The sequence below is a fragment of the Polyergus mexicanus genome, unplaced genomic scaffold (assembly GCF_030449975.1).
Source record: "Polyergus mexicanus isolate NDT 795.1 unplaced genomic scaffold, iyPolMexi1.0 SCAF_4, whole genome shotgun sequence".
NCBI classification, from domain to species: Eukaryota; Metazoa; Arthropoda; class Insecta; order Hymenoptera; family Formicidae; genus Polyergus; species Polyergus mexicanus.
In genome coordinates, this window is record NW_027223324.1 from 9,285,589 (window position 1) to 9,300,901 (window position 15,313).

The 15,313-nt window shown below is 31.7% G+C and overlaps 4 protein-coding genes across 5 annotated transcripts; 2 read left to right on the top strand and 2 right to left on the bottom strand.

The window, feature by feature from the left end:
* Nucleotides 1-259: 259 nt before the first annotated feature.
* LOC138932504 (lipase 3-like) lies at nucleotides 260-2,842 on the bottom strand. The gene is made up of 8 exons (XM_070294409.1): nucleotides 2,572-2,842; nucleotides 2,125-2,311; nucleotides 1,923-2,037; nucleotides 1,496-1,739; nucleotides 977-1,135; nucleotides 791-878; nucleotides 534-676; nucleotides 260-412 (listed from the first exon to the last, which is right to left on the bottom strand). The coding sequence occupies exons 1-8, from the start codon at nucleotides 2,686-2,688 to the stop codon at nucleotides 260-262; spliced, it is 1,206 nt and encodes a 401-aa protein (XP_070150510.1). The 5' UTR covers nucleotides 2,689-2,842.
* A 3,281-nt stretch (nucleotides 2,843-6,123) lies between these two features.
* On the bottom strand, nucleotides 6,124-8,029 carry Nc2alpha (negative cofactor 2 alpha). The gene is made up of 5 exons (XM_070294097.1): nucleotides 7,835-8,029; nucleotides 7,554-7,626; nucleotides 7,347-7,440; nucleotides 6,946-7,131; nucleotides 6,124-6,883 (listed from the first exon to the last, which is right to left on the bottom strand). Exons 1-5 carry the CDS (start codon nucleotides 7,874-7,876, stop codon nucleotides 6,604-6,606), a joined length of 675 nt encoding a protein of 224 aa, XP_070150198.1. The 5' UTR covers nucleotides 7,877-8,029; the 3' UTR covers nucleotides 6,124-6,603.
* A 246-nt stretch (nucleotides 8,030-8,275) lies between these two features.
* Dnapol-eta (DNA polymerase eta) lies at nucleotides 8,276-11,959 on the top strand. The gene is made up of 7 exons (XM_070294316.1): nucleotides 8,276-8,648; nucleotides 8,890-9,024; nucleotides 9,146-9,354; nucleotides 9,429-9,595; nucleotides 9,686-9,909; nucleotides 9,999-10,122; nucleotides 10,236-11,959. Exons 1-7 carry the CDS (start codon nucleotides 8,512-8,514, stop codon nucleotides 11,700-11,702), a joined length of 2,463 nt encoding a protein of 820 aa, XP_070150417.1. The 5' UTR covers nucleotides 8,276-8,511; the 3' UTR covers nucleotides 11,703-11,959.
* Art3 (arginine methyltransferase 3) lies at nucleotides 11,625-15,313 on the top strand. Of its 2 annotated transcripts, none has more exons than XM_070294319.1 (8): nucleotides 11,625-11,711; nucleotides 12,663-12,989; nucleotides 13,082-13,260; nucleotides 13,327-13,485; nucleotides 13,717-13,904; nucleotides 14,056-14,282; nucleotides 14,411-14,770; nucleotides 14,865-15,313. In XM_070294319.1, exons 2-8 carry the CDS (start codon nucleotides 12,674-12,676, stop codon nucleotides 14,972-14,974), a joined length of 1,539 nt encoding a protein of 512 aa, XP_070150420.1. In that variant the 5' UTR covers nucleotides 11,625-11,711; nucleotides 12,663-12,673; the 3' UTR covers nucleotides 14,975-15,313. The 2 variants fall into 2 exon arrangements, with proteins under 2 accessions (XP_070150420.1, XP_070150419.1); XM_070294318.1 differs by lacking the exon at nucleotides 11,625-11,711 and adding an exon at nucleotides 12,223-12,399.

Consider the following 15,313-nt stretch of genomic DNA (forward strand, 5'->3'; position numbering starts at 1 on the left):
TCTGTTCCAACCTGGTTTCCTTCTTTTTGAATTCTTTTGTTCTTTAATGATGCACAGTAAAAGAAAGGCAGATCGGACGTCTAATGACAAAATTCTATCGTCTATAGTTTCAGTTTCATAATTAGTTAATTAAAGATATTGAGATCGTTTAATTATTAATCGAAGACGTGCCATCTACAATACAGATCACAAATCGGTATATATAATCGATAGATATCACTATAAAAATCCGAAGATTTTGTTTCGCGTCATCTTACCTTCATGGAATTGAATTCATCTTTTCAATCAGATCATTGTAAACGAGATCTCGTATGCTCACACCGTATACGAAATCGAAATGACCCAATGGCTTCGGCCGAACCGTATACTTCGCTACTACGTTCGGCAGTTTTCCTTGCAATATCTCAACATCCTACAAAAATGCAATCAAATATTACGATCAAATATGATATCGAGCCTTGTTGATATTACAAGGATGATTATCTTCTATATGCATTTCTAACGACAAATTAATTGATAACTCATCTAATTACATTCGGATGAGCCAAAACATCATTCAGGCCGTTGTATAAAATCACCGGGGCTGTAATCCTTTCCACGGGATATTCCGGCGGTGCGATTCGTCTGTATACTAGGAGATTCGTTAAAATACCATAATCGTAATACCGAAAATGTCCTGCAAGAAGAACGTGATTTTTTTTTACGAGAACACAAACCGTTTCATTATGAAACTATGCGAAAAATCTTTGTTATGTGAATTTGCAATCGAATCGAATTGCAGAATTGATACCTGGATTTTGAATACCCATCGCATAATGAATTAATTGCTTGAACGAACATCCCGCAGGCGCGAATTGTAAATATTCATGCAGATGCGCCTGGAAATATGTAACAAATGTTACGTATCTCACGTAAGTCGCAAATCGGAATCACGTTTAGCTCGGACGACACGACGGCTTATATGACGATAGCTTACATGATCCATTTCGCCGTCGCTGAAGCCTCCGACCATGGAAATAACCAACTCGCATATGGGTTGAGTCATAGTGCCTTCCCGACAAAAAGTACGCATCATAATTTTCTCTATGACCGAATTTGACAGCAATTCGAAGAATCCGATGTACTTAAAATAGGGCTGTCAAATCGAACGAATATATATATAATAATTAACATGAAATAAAAAAATATATATATATTTTATACATAATTTACACTACTTTTTAATAAACTGTTTCAGAAATCGTAATTTTTTCGTAACAAAAAATAATTTAGTTTATAAATATGTATAAAAGATTTTACTTCATATAAATAATAATATAATCGTATAATTTCGCTTTTTTGTACAGAAAGTAATATCAATAATAATTATAATTATTTATATATATGAAATAAAATACATTCTGAAAGAAATTGGTTTCTATTCACTATTTACATTTGTTCTCAAGTTTTCAAGTTTCAGAGAATATCTTTATTGGATTAGAGCTATTCAACTCACACTAAAAATATTCCCAAAGTAACTTAGAGGCCTTAACAGACCGCCAATGTGTCCCGTATAAGCCACGGGAGCTAAAGCGGACATGAGTTTGATTTTTCTGTTATATTCTGGCTTGAGAGACATTAGAACCCAAAACTGCGTTGTTCCTTGAGAGAAGCCAATATAGAACAGCTGTTTCTGGTCGGTTTTATATAATATGTAATCTATCATAGCGGGTAAATCATAAATGCCCATCTCGTGCCAACTAAATAGAACGTTAATATTCATGAATGTAATCACCATTAGAATTATTTTACGAATTTTTTTTTAAAGAATTTCAAATATATTATGGCAATAACACTGCTTAAATAAAGAGGCGAATATTGAATTTTAATGTCAAATTTACCAAAAAACATGAAAGAAATAGTATACTTTTGAGCTGTGATACCTGAAGTCCCAAAATTGAGCACTTTCCAAGGAAAGTCTTGTGTGATTTTTCGAATTCGTCGTTCCACGGGAGTTACCGAGCCACACATCGTAATCATTGTCGGACAAGAGATAAGCTAACAATTAAAAGCAATTTTTTAATCAACGTGTTCGACGTTTGTCGTAAAAATCTAAATTTAAAAGAATAATTAATTTTTTGATACCGATTGACCGATTTCCCGTTACCAGCCAATCCGCCGAACATCCCAATAATCCGTGCATCACTAATACTACTCGCGTATTTTTATTAACATTTTTAGGTGGTATCCGATGCATAGCTAATATATATCCATCCCTAGTTGTTACATGATGAAGCTCGAAGGGATAACCGCTTTGTCTTACGACATCTTCCTAAAAATACAGCGATTTATTGAGATATAATCTATTGATAAATTAAATTTATTATTTTGATTGTAAAAAGATAAAAACTCCGCAGATTTGGAAACCCTCTTTTATTGAACGACATATGTAATTTTTATAATTTTAGGCTCGAAAAAAAAATCACAATGTTTTCTTATAATTTAATTTATGATAATATATCGCACTGTTAATCTTCTCATTACAAAAAAAAGAAAGAGTAAACTCAAACTATTTTCCGAGGTTCCACTTACGACCAATAAATTGGGATCCTTCTGCGACGGGAATATTTGGCGTGTGCGAAACAGACTGTTTGTCTGAACGATGAATCCGTAGTATAGTAATGAGATGAAACACCAATATGCAGTCATTTCCTCGATGGTTTTTTGACAGTCCACTGATGGTTACTTTTGTGTAGTATACACTTTTGTATTATAAATATATCGTTAATTCGAGCGCATCGATTTCGATACACCGTAAACAGACAGAAATGTATTTAAACAGCGAACACGCTTACTTTTCCTTTTTAAATATTGTGTGTGGACGAATATATTATATAACTATTTAAGATCCCAATTTTGTGTGTGAAAGAAGACGCACACACATACACACACACACATGTAAATATCAGACTAAAAATTAGGACTTCACCTGTGATAAAGATACGAAATAAATAACTGTCTGTTATTCAAAACATCAAAAAGATTTCAGCAATCGTATATATAATATCGAAAATTTCGAAATTTTCGATATTATATATACGATTAAACAGTCACGTTAGATTGATTTCGAAATTTATGACTACAATTAGTTACACAAGTATCCTATTTCAGCTATTTAGACAAAATAAAGTCCTTTATGTAATCAAATCAATTCAGAATATAAATTTTGTTTTCCTTTTGAAAAAAATATAATAAATATAAAAATATAAAATATAATATAAGAAAAAAAAAAGAGGATAATATATAAAATATAGTGACACGAAAAATTATCACTCAATTATTGAACAATTTTAAGCACGATCGATAACAATTTTATATGTATATATATAATAAAAAATACAAATAATGGAATGTACAATTGTTAGAATAGTACAAGACTTTTGCTGTTTAAAAAATAACGCTTTATGTAAAATAATGCGAATGTTTCTTTAAACTTTCGCAGAAATTTTTCTTGTGCACTTTTATTTACCCTATATATTCTTCTTCCTGAAGAAAATTATAAGCACATTTAAACCATAGAACGAAACTGAAGTTTGGATAAATTTACTTCCACGGCAACGAGTCGTTTCCGTAAATCTCTCCTTCTTCTTTGGCTCCTATCATTATCTGTCTTTTGTCGCTCACGTCTTCGAATAATTGTTTTTATTAATGACACGAATTTCCTAAAACCGAGAGCGATATTGAGAGTAAAAAGTAGAAGCGTGCTTCGGACAAGTAACGAACGCGCGGAACTTCCGATCGCGATTACGATAGTCCCTCTTACATGTTACATCACAAATTCGCAAAAGGGTTACAATCCTTGTCGTCTCTCAAGGTAATTCTACGCCTGATTAATTATATTCAATTCGCGCGATTATAACCGCCGGAATTTTCGAAAGATTGCCGATATGTCATGCAACACCTGACAGTCACAACTTTGACATTTCCTCGATAAGCGTAAATAAACGTGCGGATGATAAAAAACAAATACATAAAAAATTTTCGCTACCACACATATACGTGCGCTGTTCCAAATCAATCATTGTTCAATCTTATCGTTTTATACATTCACTCATTCGCTTCTGCATTTTTCATTAATTTTTTTAGCTTAAATAAAGAAAAGAAAGAAACTGAAAGTATATATATATATATATATATATATATATATATATATATATATATATATATATATATATTATTCTAATATAATATACGCAAGATTATTGCATTATGTATAATAAAAATTCATATTCTTGCAACCATGTAAAAGAAATATAAAAGAGATCATGTAAAAGAAATTCATAGAAATTCTAAACTGCGATAAAATAATCAATAAAATAAATATAGACCATCTTTTTTTCTAGAAAAATCCACACACAAGCGAAGATCTTACCAAATACGAGCCATTAAACACAGATATTCGTGAATCAATACTTACAATTTAAAATACAGATATAGTATTATAATATATTAAACTACACTGTTCGTAAAATTCGCTCTCAATGGTAAAACTAATTTCTATCCTTGCTCAACCGTTTTTCAAACTATCGTCAATAGTTAATCAAGAAATTTTCCGTTGATCAATAAGGTGTCCGCAGAATTCATTCTTAATAGCGAAATTAATTTCAATCCTTACTCGAATTTGCAGCCGATTATGTATGTGTATGTTGATTATTCTTTAATAATCAAAGATAAGAATCAAGGCTAGTATCATTGTTAAAAGCGAATTTTTTATACATTACGAGAGATATTTTAAATATTGTATCTACGACACGAATATTTATGCTAATCCATGACCTAAATATCCTCCTTTAGAACAATTGCAATTCTAATAGAGTCAAGAGGCGAGTTGTCATGTTAAATGTGAGATATGTGCACATAAGAATTCTATAGTCTGGATTGTCTATTGTTTTGTTCGAATAAAAGATGAATTTAAATAGCATAAGCTCTTTATTTCAAAGGATGAGTGTGTGAACGGAAAAAAAAAATATTCTAGATGCTCGAAAAATATAAAGCGTATATAGTCGATGAGTCTTATCTAATTACTCGATGTATATTCGTGTTTGATATACATAGTTATAACCGAAATCATATGTACATTTAACATAGTCTTCACAGAATCTACATTCCATCGTTTCGTTTTTAAGTATAGAGAATATTGTTGTGGTCACAATAAACATACATACACACAAAGATTTTCTTTCTTCAATTTTTTTTATAATTCTATAAAGATAACTACTATAGAGAGATCTTTTTACATTCTCCGCCTCCCGTGAGTTAAAATTATAAAATAGTAAAAAGGAAACAAAGAAAACGACAACACTGTAATGTACATATTAAGGGAATATATGTATATAAATAAAAATATATCACGTTAAATATGCGTTTATCAATCAAATGCAAGCATGTTTGTGGAATTAATTCTGCATTTTCTTTCTCTTACAATTTCATCTAAGAATATGTTTCACGATTTAGTTCAAGTAAATGATAAACGTTTGAATAATTTCAAAATTAGATACAATGACATATCTGTGAACATATATATCACCTATGAAATATCAACACTATTGATCAAATTGTCTAGCTTATAATATTACATTTTAATATATATATATATATATATATATATATATATATATATAAATATATTATATACAACTTACATATATATAGGATGTCTATTATCATAATCCATACAATTTTAGACATTTATTACAACTTGAGAAAAAAATTGTAGACAAAATAATTAAAGATAAATTATAAACAATTATAGTTTCATGCAAATCATAATTTACGATAAAAGAAACATCAAAAATCTTTCTTTTCTATAACAAGTTCAAAATTATCTTTATTCTTTATTTACATAAGTTGCATCTTTCTTTGTTCCTATAAATAAAAATATTTCCGAGTTGATTTAAATTTGTCAATACTCTCTAGAAAATTATGAAAAGAAAATTATAATGATTCTATTTAAAAAACGCAAGATAAATTACATATATATATATATATATATATATATATATATATATATATAAAAAGAATAGATTTTGGATTTTTTTTTTTTATCATAGCTTGAAACAACTAAATATTTGTCTATAACATTTTTTTTCTCAGATTATTGCAGCTTTTAAAATCGTGTGGACCATTACAATAAATCCTGAATGTTATTTTAGTAAATAGAAAAAACTAAATTTGACGAATTTGATGATGTTTTGTATAACTGTATTATACATGATGGTACAGAAGACCAACATACATTTATAAATGGTAATTAAGAAACGCTATTTGTTTGCAATAATTTATAATTTTTCTTTCATTTAAATAAATGTTTAAAAAATAAATAAAATAAAATTCTTCTAATCTTAAATAATCCCATAGATATTTAACATAGTTTTGAAACACTCTGTACAAAAATAGACATAAGCAAATATAGAGTTGCTTCAATTTGAAAGCGTTAATTTAACATATGAGCAATCATAAAAGATTTTGTTGCGCGTACAAGCGCGTCCTTTCTATCATTTTCAGCTAATCGTACATATCCAATAAGATAAGTTTTAACTTCCTAAATTTCATAAAGAGATGTTATTATGTGTCGTAATCCTCATCAATGTTGGCAGTGTGAGCAAAGTTCGATGTCGGCTGATTACTAGCGTTTGGATTAACCTCCGTATAAAAATTTGGTTGACTAATTTGAAAAGATGCAGGTACGGATATTTGGAATTCTGGAACCTGCGAATGCCCTCCTACTGCCCTTTGATTAACGAGATTTAAATTACTTGAAACTGCGGTCGATCCATTGTCTCTCATACTTTTATGATTCGCGCTCGACTCGATGCTAATTGGCAATCCCAGTTGCTTTTGATATCTGCAGAGATATGAATCACAATTATATGAAATTTTGAGAGCCACATCAAATATGAAACTTACTCTAATGGATCAGGTTGCTGCGTTGTGGTAGGACATGCAACGACTGTGTTTGACAGATTGATTTGTAATGGAGCAGGGGTTTCCGGTGATGTCGGTATCTCATCATCAGGTCCTGACACATCGGGCAAAGACTTCACTAGATCCTTCAGAAAATCGAATCGGCTCTCTGATAAGATGCACTGTTTCCTGCAAAGAAATAAGCTAGGAAATATTTTACAAGAGAAGGTTCCTTTATACCAGGTCTGTACAAGTATTTGCCTGCGAGTAAAACTATCCTTTGTCTATCATCTCGCTGAGATATAAAGAAACAAATATACGATTGCCTTCATACGATATAAATACTAAATGATTCTGGATAAACTTGCTTTATCCAATATATTCAAACACAATTGTTTACTCACATGTGAGAGGGACTTAGAGTCTTAGCATTTTTAGCACTCGTGATCTGCATGGTCTTCGTTAACAACGAGTGTACAAACAGTTCCAAGGTCCTGGGTAAGCTTTGTTAAGGAAATATATAAGCATAGCAAATATAAACGATTATATCTCAGACAACTGTGAAGCCTACACAAATCTATGCCCGCGCGAGAGACATCAAGAAAGGATATAGATTATGATTGGCACCGCCTGAGCGACCTTCCCGACTTCCTCGTCTGTCTGCATAATCTTCTTGATACGACCCTGACAACAGACACGCGACATTAGGTTATGTCAATTCGATATACGTCGAATATCATGCTCGATCGAAAATTTCTCCTTGATAATAACCAATTGTCGCGCGCGTCCAATGTCGCGTCACCGAGAAGCGAGCTGATTTAAGATTAACAAAAATTGATTCCTCATCGGTTATTATTCAAGTATTTCTGCACGCCAGTATATATTCGCTTACCGCTGGAAAACGAGCGTTATATTTTTTCTTTTTGCTGGGCATGCTGTTTTCACGCGGATAGGATTTCACAACACACAACACGATAAGGTGCAACACACGGCACGCACGCACGCATACGATACGGCGTGAATCGTGTAAAGTGTAAACAAACGGAACAACAAAAGCTCTCGCGAATGGGGGTCTTTGTACTTCGTACTGTCTCTCTCTTCCGCGTATACATAACGTAAGGGCTGTTCTGAAATTTTGCGCGTAGATGCTTTGCATATGTATATAGTGAGTTTTTAGACGATATCGAATTTTTGATTGGCTACGCTATTTTGTATGAATTATATAACGAGCGAGATAATATTTTCCATCTATTGCGTTATAAAGTTTATGACGAATATTCTGACTGAATTGTGCAAGCTCCGTCTATACATTATTTAATGTCTATGGACGGAATCATATGTTCGAATCCCGCCAAATATTGCAAGGTGATCGCCTTTGATCGCTTTGTAAACAGCTGATCAAGATCAGACTTGAACAGACTTGTTAGACTGTTAGACAATCCGGTTGCAACCTATCGTATAAAAATGGAGCCGCGAACGATATTAAATCGCTCGCATTGACTGATCTGGAGGAATGTTTTATAGTTATTAATCGACGTATTAAATTTATAAAATAATTTCGGCAAAAAAATGGCAAATTCTACTAATAGAATCGTCGTCCTGATCGACATGGATTGCTTCTTCTGTCAAGTTGAGACGAAGCTACAACCGCAGCATGAAGGAAAACCGCTCGCTGTCGTTCAATATAATCAATGGGAAATGGGCGGGTAAGAAAGATCTAATTATTTGATTACTTTTATGTGTTTTACTTGAAGTTACAGGCTTTCATTTTTCAATTATTCTTGATGCTTTACGCGATAAAAATTACCTTCCATCTCAATTCATCACAATGAAAATTTATCTCATTTATCAATACATTTGCGGCAATTTTCTTATATCAGATTTTAATTTTTGATTAAAAGTCTAAGTATGTCTGTGATAAATAATAGTACTTTTGATTGGTTGCAGTATAATAGCTGTCAATTACGAGGCACGGAGTTTTGGAGTAACCAGACACATGAGAGGCAAGGAAGCTAAAGAAAAATGTCCAAATATAGTTTTAGTTAGTGTGCCATGTCTCCGTGGAAAAGCAGACACATCGAGGTAGCAGTTTGCTATTGGAACCAATTTCTATGATTGCAGTGCATTAATTATTTATTTATATATATCATATAATTCAACATTTGATGTATTAAGCATTTAATAATTTGCGCTATCCATACAGGTATAGGAAAGCTGGTCGTGAAGTTATTGAAGTCATAAAAAAACACTGTAATGTGATAGAACGTGCCAGTGTCGATGAGGCATATCTTGATATTACAGATATTGTTGATAAAAGATTTATTACAACTAATGTTTCTCCAAAGAAATTAATATCATCTCTTACAAATACATACATTGTAGGATATTCAGAAATTAATAAAAATGATGAAGGTAATGTAAAAATTATACTGTGCTAACTCTAAAAATGAACTATTTTTAAATATATTTTAAACATATATATTTAGAAGAGAGATCTGAAGGGCTACTGACTTGGATATCGGACTCTTTTAAAGAACTGCATGACACTCAAGCTCAGAAACTCGCTATAGCTGGTGTAATAATTGAAGAAATAAGGGCTAGCATATATAAAGAAACTAGTTTCAGATGTTCTGCTGGAATTTCACAGAATAAAGTACGAATATTCTAGCCAGATTTTCTGTATCTTATATTATACATCATTTTTATGACTCATATATTAACTTAAATAAAATTTTATTAATAGATATTAGCAAAATTAGCATGTGGATTACATAAACCGAATTGTCAAACAATTTTACCTGAAGCAGCTGTTCCAAAACTTTATTCCACACTACCAGTAAAAAAAGTTCGAAATCTTGGTGGAAAATTTGGCGATGTTGTGGTCGAATCTCTTGCTTGCAATGTTATGGGAGATTTATTGCAATATTCTTTGGAACAATTACAAAAACGATTTGATGAAAAAACAGGGTAAGCCAGGTCCTCGAACTTTTAAGAACAAGATTCGATAATAATTAATAGCCTGTTATTTTTGACAATTTATAATTGTGATTCTTCAGTTTTTGGCTGTACAATCTTGCACGAGGTATAGATGACGAACCTGTCATTAACAGATTATTGTCAAAGTCTATTGCTGCGTGTAAAAAGTTCCCTGGAAAGCAAGCTATTACCTCCTTAGAAGTGGTAAGAGATTATTAATATAAATTCTAATGTTATATGAAAAATGTCCAATTACAGATTAAATAAGAAGTTTTATGCTTATATTTTTTAAATAGACATATATATTTTATATATAGTTAAAGCACTGGGCTGAAGATCTTGCTGCGGAAGTTTGTGAACGGCTTGAACAAGATTTCGAGGAGAATCAGCGACGCGCGACGTTACTCACCATTTTTTATCATTATTATCAGAACAGAAGTATTGTATCACAAACACGTTCGCTCGTCTTGAATTCGTACAAACCAGACAAAATAGCAAGTCAATGTGTGGACGTTATTACCAAAGCAACACAATGTCCAGTGGCATATATGGGTATTTCTGCTAGTAAATTTATACCGTCAAAGGAGAGTGGTAGCTTCTTAAAATTTTTCACAAATATCAGATCGAGAGATAAAGAAAGTGACAAGGCAGATTCTAAAACTGATAAATCGGAAAATTCGTCTAGAGATATGATAAATTCTTCAGCTAATTTAGAAATAAAAGAAGAAAAGCCATTTACTATTGTCAATAAAGAAGATTCATTTTTAAGAACGGAAGAGAAACCTGAAAAAATGAAAGAATCTACTTTGATCAAAGAATCAGTCGCAACGACAAGTGAACCAATGATTAAAACAAGTAAAAGAATCTCCAATAATTCTTTAAATATAAGCGCGGAGGATTCGCCGATGTCAAAAAGAGTTATCAAATTAATTCAAGTATGCAACGAGCGCGATAAGGCCAAGTTAAAAGATAAACATCTGTCGGATGTGGTAATAAATAACAACGATTTTCAAGATTCGTTCTTTATGAATATATATAAGACTGGAAAGAAGAAATGTTCTGATAATATCGATGGAAATATTGATATAGAAGAATTCAAATACGAGGAACAATCTAGCATGGATAAAAAAAATGCGAATAACGAGAATATCGATGATCACAATTCTAATTTATGCATACAGGAGGACACTCAAGAAAAACCTTCCACGAGTCGCGCGTATACCCATTTAAGTAGTAACGACGTAGATTCTAGAAAGAAAAGCAATGAAGAAACTCCAGTGCAAGATTCCTCGATACGATTACGAGATATATTTCCAAATTTGGATGATATAGATCCCGATATTCTGTCACTATTGCCGGTCGATTTGCAGAAGGAAGCAAGATTGTATACAAAATCGCGAGACAAAAAGCAAGAGAATATAAAGGTGGTTCGAGATTTGCCAAAGACGGGGAAAGGAAGAGCCAGCAAATCCAAAATCGCCGGCAAAAATGGCAAAGAACGCAATCCTCTGTACAATTTTCTGATCAAAATTGATTCAAGCGGGCGCGATGTGCCTCTGGAGCGATGCGCCGAATGCGATCAAATGATACCCGTAACGAAATTTTGCGAACATGTGGATTTTCACGTCGCACAAAATTTGAACCGCGAGATCAACAAGCCCTCGTCGGGCGAGAATGGTATAAAAAGAAAACTCGGGGACGCCGAAGCTGTTATTACTTCTGTTAAGCGTCCAACGTCAAGCGATAACTATGAAACCCGACCGATAACTACGTTTCTCTCATAGCTCTCGCCTGTGAGTCAAATAAATTTTATCGTTAATTATTTACTCTCTCATCATTATTCATATATTACGTGCCTAATGCAATCATAGAAAAAATTTAATATGTATATATTTCGTTCAATTGTATATATATATATATTAAACTAGAAACTAGAGATATATTTAAACTTTCATAAAAAAGTGTCTGAAATAAATTTTTATAGTCATTAGTAGATATTAACATTTTTACACATAAAAATGTTATAGTAAATCATTTTAATTGAAAGACCATAATAAATGACTTGTGTTTTCGATTATCTTAAATTATTTTCCCGATTCTGATACATTTCGAATTTTTAATTCTATTTCTTTATTTATGTCTGCAAAAGTGTGATGGAATATTATGTAAAAAGTATAGAATTTTACAAATATTAAATCTAAAATTAAAGTATTTCATGTTAGAGCTAGGGGCCCATTGATGTTCGTTTACGTCGTTATTGGTTTTTATTGACCCGCTCGGTATCATCGTAATAACGAGTGTATAGTGCGAACTCTACATTAGAGTACTAGAGAACAGACTGCTGTCTGCAAGGCTTGCTGGCTTGCATCAATCGGATTAACACGTGCTCTCAACTCGCGTGATAAGATCTTTGATAGTTGTTCCGAACTGATTTTACGGTTAATATTACGAAGAAAGTGGAGTTTTTCATGGCGAAATTAGGTAAAATATTAATGAAAATTGAGTGTAATAAATCACAAGATGATAAAAAATTGTAGTGCGTTTAATTTGTAAAGTATGGCACAATCGGCAAGTGAAGCAATTAATTTATAGAGTACAAATAATACATTTTTTTTTGGAGTCTTATCTTGAAATATTTGTTTTTTACACGAAAAATGTGTTTTTTATGTGCTTATTACATGTATTATTACATATTTTTTAGTGCATTTCTAGAAATATTTTCTTTTCATTTTTCCTTTTTTTAGAATATAATGGTATGTCAAGCGACAGTGGCAGCGGAGATGATTGGGAGGAAATTGGTGAAGATCATCATGACATTTCGTGTCTGTTTTGTACAGAAACCATTAATGGATTTCCCTCTGCACTTAATCACATCAAAATCTTTCATAAGTTTAACTTCTGCGATTTTATAAGGAAACACATTCACGATACTTATTCATATATCAAGTTAATCAATTTTATTCGCTATAAGGAGATTTCACCTGAACATTTGAGTACATTGGGTATAGAAGCTTGGGATAAAGATGAAAATTTACATCCAGTTGTGGAGGATGACCCATGGTTAATGTATGGTAAGTATAAAAAATCTAAGAAGCAATTTTTCTGTTGATGATATTATATAAATTATACACACTGATTTGTAAAATATTATATTTTAATAAAGATATTGAAGATCTCATCAACATTAAGGATGTGAATGAAGAAAAAGAAGCAAAACAAATACACCAAACAAATAATAGTGTCACTTTACCGGAAACACAATATGAGGATATGAAAAGAACTATAAGATCACTCAAATCTCAGCTGAAGGAAAGCGAGACAACGTGTTTCCTAGTCAAGCAGGTATAAATATATAATCAAACATATTTTCATATATATTATGACTTAAGAAGAATGATTTTTTTATAGCGAATGGAAGAGATGAAAGAGAAAGCTCAGAAGTTAATACTAGGCGATGATTTAGACGGAAAGGAAAAGAATACTCTGGTCAATGCTCACAATCCCAATGTTGATGAAGGCTATTTCAATACATACAGTCACTTTGCTATACATCACGAAATGTTAACAGTAAGTAATTTATAATCAATTCTATCAGTCAAATCAATTTAATAAGAATTTGTATATATATAATCACAACTGATTATATAAATATTTGAGATTTATAAGATTATGAGAAATAATAAATTGAAGAATTTCATTTCTAATTAAAGAAATATTAAGCAAATTTAAAAAAAGGATGGAGTAATGATTAATATATTTTATTTAAAAACACATAATAAAAGAAATATTTTGTTTCAGGATAAAGTACGAACAGAAAGCTATCGCGATGCACTTTTAACAAATTCAAACAGATTTCATAACTGTATAATGTTAGATGTTGGTTGCGGTACCGGTATCCTATCAATGTTTGCAGCAAAGTCTGGTTGTCGTAAGGTTATAAGTGTTGATCAGTCTGATGTGATATATCATGCTATGGATATAGTAAGGTACAAATTATTATATTCGTATATCTAAATATATATATATAAAGGTGAGTAAATTGTAAATAATATAAGAAGACTATCAAAAATCAGTTTCTATTTCAAATTAGATCTCATACAGAGAGAGTATATTAATAATAAAATTGATCGATTTTAGGGAAAACAATCTCAGTGATATAATTACATTAAAGAAAGGTCGTTTAGAGGATATTAATATAGGGATAGATAAAGTGGATGCAATAATATCTGAGTGGATGGGATATTTTCTCTTGTTTGAAGGAATGCTGGACACAGTAATTTATGCTAGGGAACATTATTTAACACCTGATGGAGTAATTCTTCCAAATAGATGCACAATTAGTATTATCGGAAGCGGTGACACGAGTATGTGTTACAATTGTTACTTTTTCTACAATAATTAAATATGTTTAGCAAAAAATTCAATATTTAAGGGATATAATCCAATATTATTTAGAAAGTTATTTTGTATACATTATTATTGTTTCGTACAGAAAGATATATCGATCTGGTTGATTATTGGTCGAATGTGTACGGTTTTAAAATGAGCTGCATGAAGGCGGAGGTAGTACGTGAACCGAGTATAGAGATCTGTAATGTCGATAATCTGATAACGAGCACCGCCGAGATCCAAGTCTTCGACTTGTACAAAGTCACTAAGGACTGCATTAATTTCTCGTCTCCCTTCACGTTGAATGTAAAAAAGACGGGATCGTTAACCGCGATAATCGGTTATTTTGACATTTTCTTCGATCTCGAAAACCCGGTACATTTCAGCACAGGCCCTTATTCTACTCCGACACATTGGAAACAAACGGTATTTTCCTTAAGCGAGCCTATTAGTATAACCGAAGGTAAATTATTATATTTTTAATTATTTTTTACAATGTGATTAATATATCAATTCTCTCTTATATCATATTTAAATTATATTCTTCTCGATCGTAGGTGAGGTTCTAACCGGCACATTGATTTGCCGAAGACACTGTAAAGACATCCGAGGCTTAATCGTTACTATCCATATAAAAAACTTCACTCAGGTATATTATCTAGATTAAACATCGAATATTTGTTTATCCGTTAAATATACGCGCAAACAAATAGCCGTATGTGCCAAACTTAAGAATAGGGGTCCACCTATCAAATTCCGTTAGACATTAATACGTAAAAGACGCATGATTAAGTTTTACATCTTTTTCTATACAGTTTAAAAAATTTCCTATCTATAATCTCTCTCTTTTCTCTATACGTATATTCTATCTATAATCTCCATTTAGATACTCAAACAGGAAGAGTAATTTTCACTTTTCGAAATTCCGGCTCTTAATTTTTATGCTGAAAATATGAATATATGCTGTTGGCGTGTGTATGTGTGTGTGTGTGTGCGCATATATATA

What these genes read in the sequence shown, in the direction of transcription:
- LOC138932504 (XM_070294409.1), bottom strand. Translation starts at nt 2,688, where the DNA reads ATGACTGCATATTGGTGTTTCATCTCATTACTATACTACGGATTCATC. An exon ending in GCGACGGCGAAATGGATCAT is followed by an intron (nt 879 to 976) that starts GTAAGCTATCGT and finishes ACATATTTCCAG; the next exon opens with GCGCATCTGCATGAATATTT. An exon ending in GATGGGTATTCAAAATCCAG is followed by an intron (nt 677 to 790) that starts GTATCAATTCTG and finishes TTCTTCTTGCAG; the next exon opens with GACATTTTCGGTATTACGAT.
- Nc2alpha (XM_070294097.1), bottom strand. Translation starts at nt 7,876, where the DNA reads ATGCCCAGCAAAAAGAAAAAATATAACGCTCGTTTTCCAGCG. An exon ending in ATAACGCTCGTTTTCCAGCG is followed by an intron (nt 7,627 to 7,834) that starts GTAAGCGAATAT and finishes GTCTGTTGTCAG; the next exon opens with GGTCGTATCAAGAAGATTAT. An exon ending in ACTCTAAGTCCCTCTCACAT is followed by an intron (nt 7,132 to 7,346) that starts GTGAGTAAACAA and finishes ATTTCTTTGCAG; the next exon opens with GAAACAGTGCATCTTATCAG.
- Dnapol-eta (XM_070294316.1), top strand. Translation starts at nt 8,512, where the DNA reads ATGGCAAATTCTACTAATAGAATCGTCGTCCTGATCGACATGGATTGC. An exon ending in AATCAATGGGAAATGGGCGG is followed by an intron (nt 8,649 to 8,889) that starts GTAAGAAAGATC and finishes GATTGGTTGCAG; the next exon opens with TATAATAGCTGTCAATTACG. An exon ending in GGAAAAGCAGACACATCGAG is followed by an intron (nt 9,025 to 9,145) that starts GTAGCAGTTTGC and finishes CTATCCATACAG; the next exon opens with GTATAGGAAAGCTGGTCGTG.
- Art3 (XM_070294318.1), top strand. An exon ending in TACATCACGAAATGTTAACA is followed by an intron (nt 13,486 to 13,716) that starts GTAAGTAATTTA and finishes ATTTTGTTTCAG; the next exon opens with GATAAAGTACGAACAGAAAG. An exon ending in CATGCTATGGATATAGTAAG is followed by an intron (nt 13,905 to 14,055) that starts GTACAAATTATT and finishes GATCGATTTTAG; the next exon opens with GGAAAACAATCTCAGTGATA.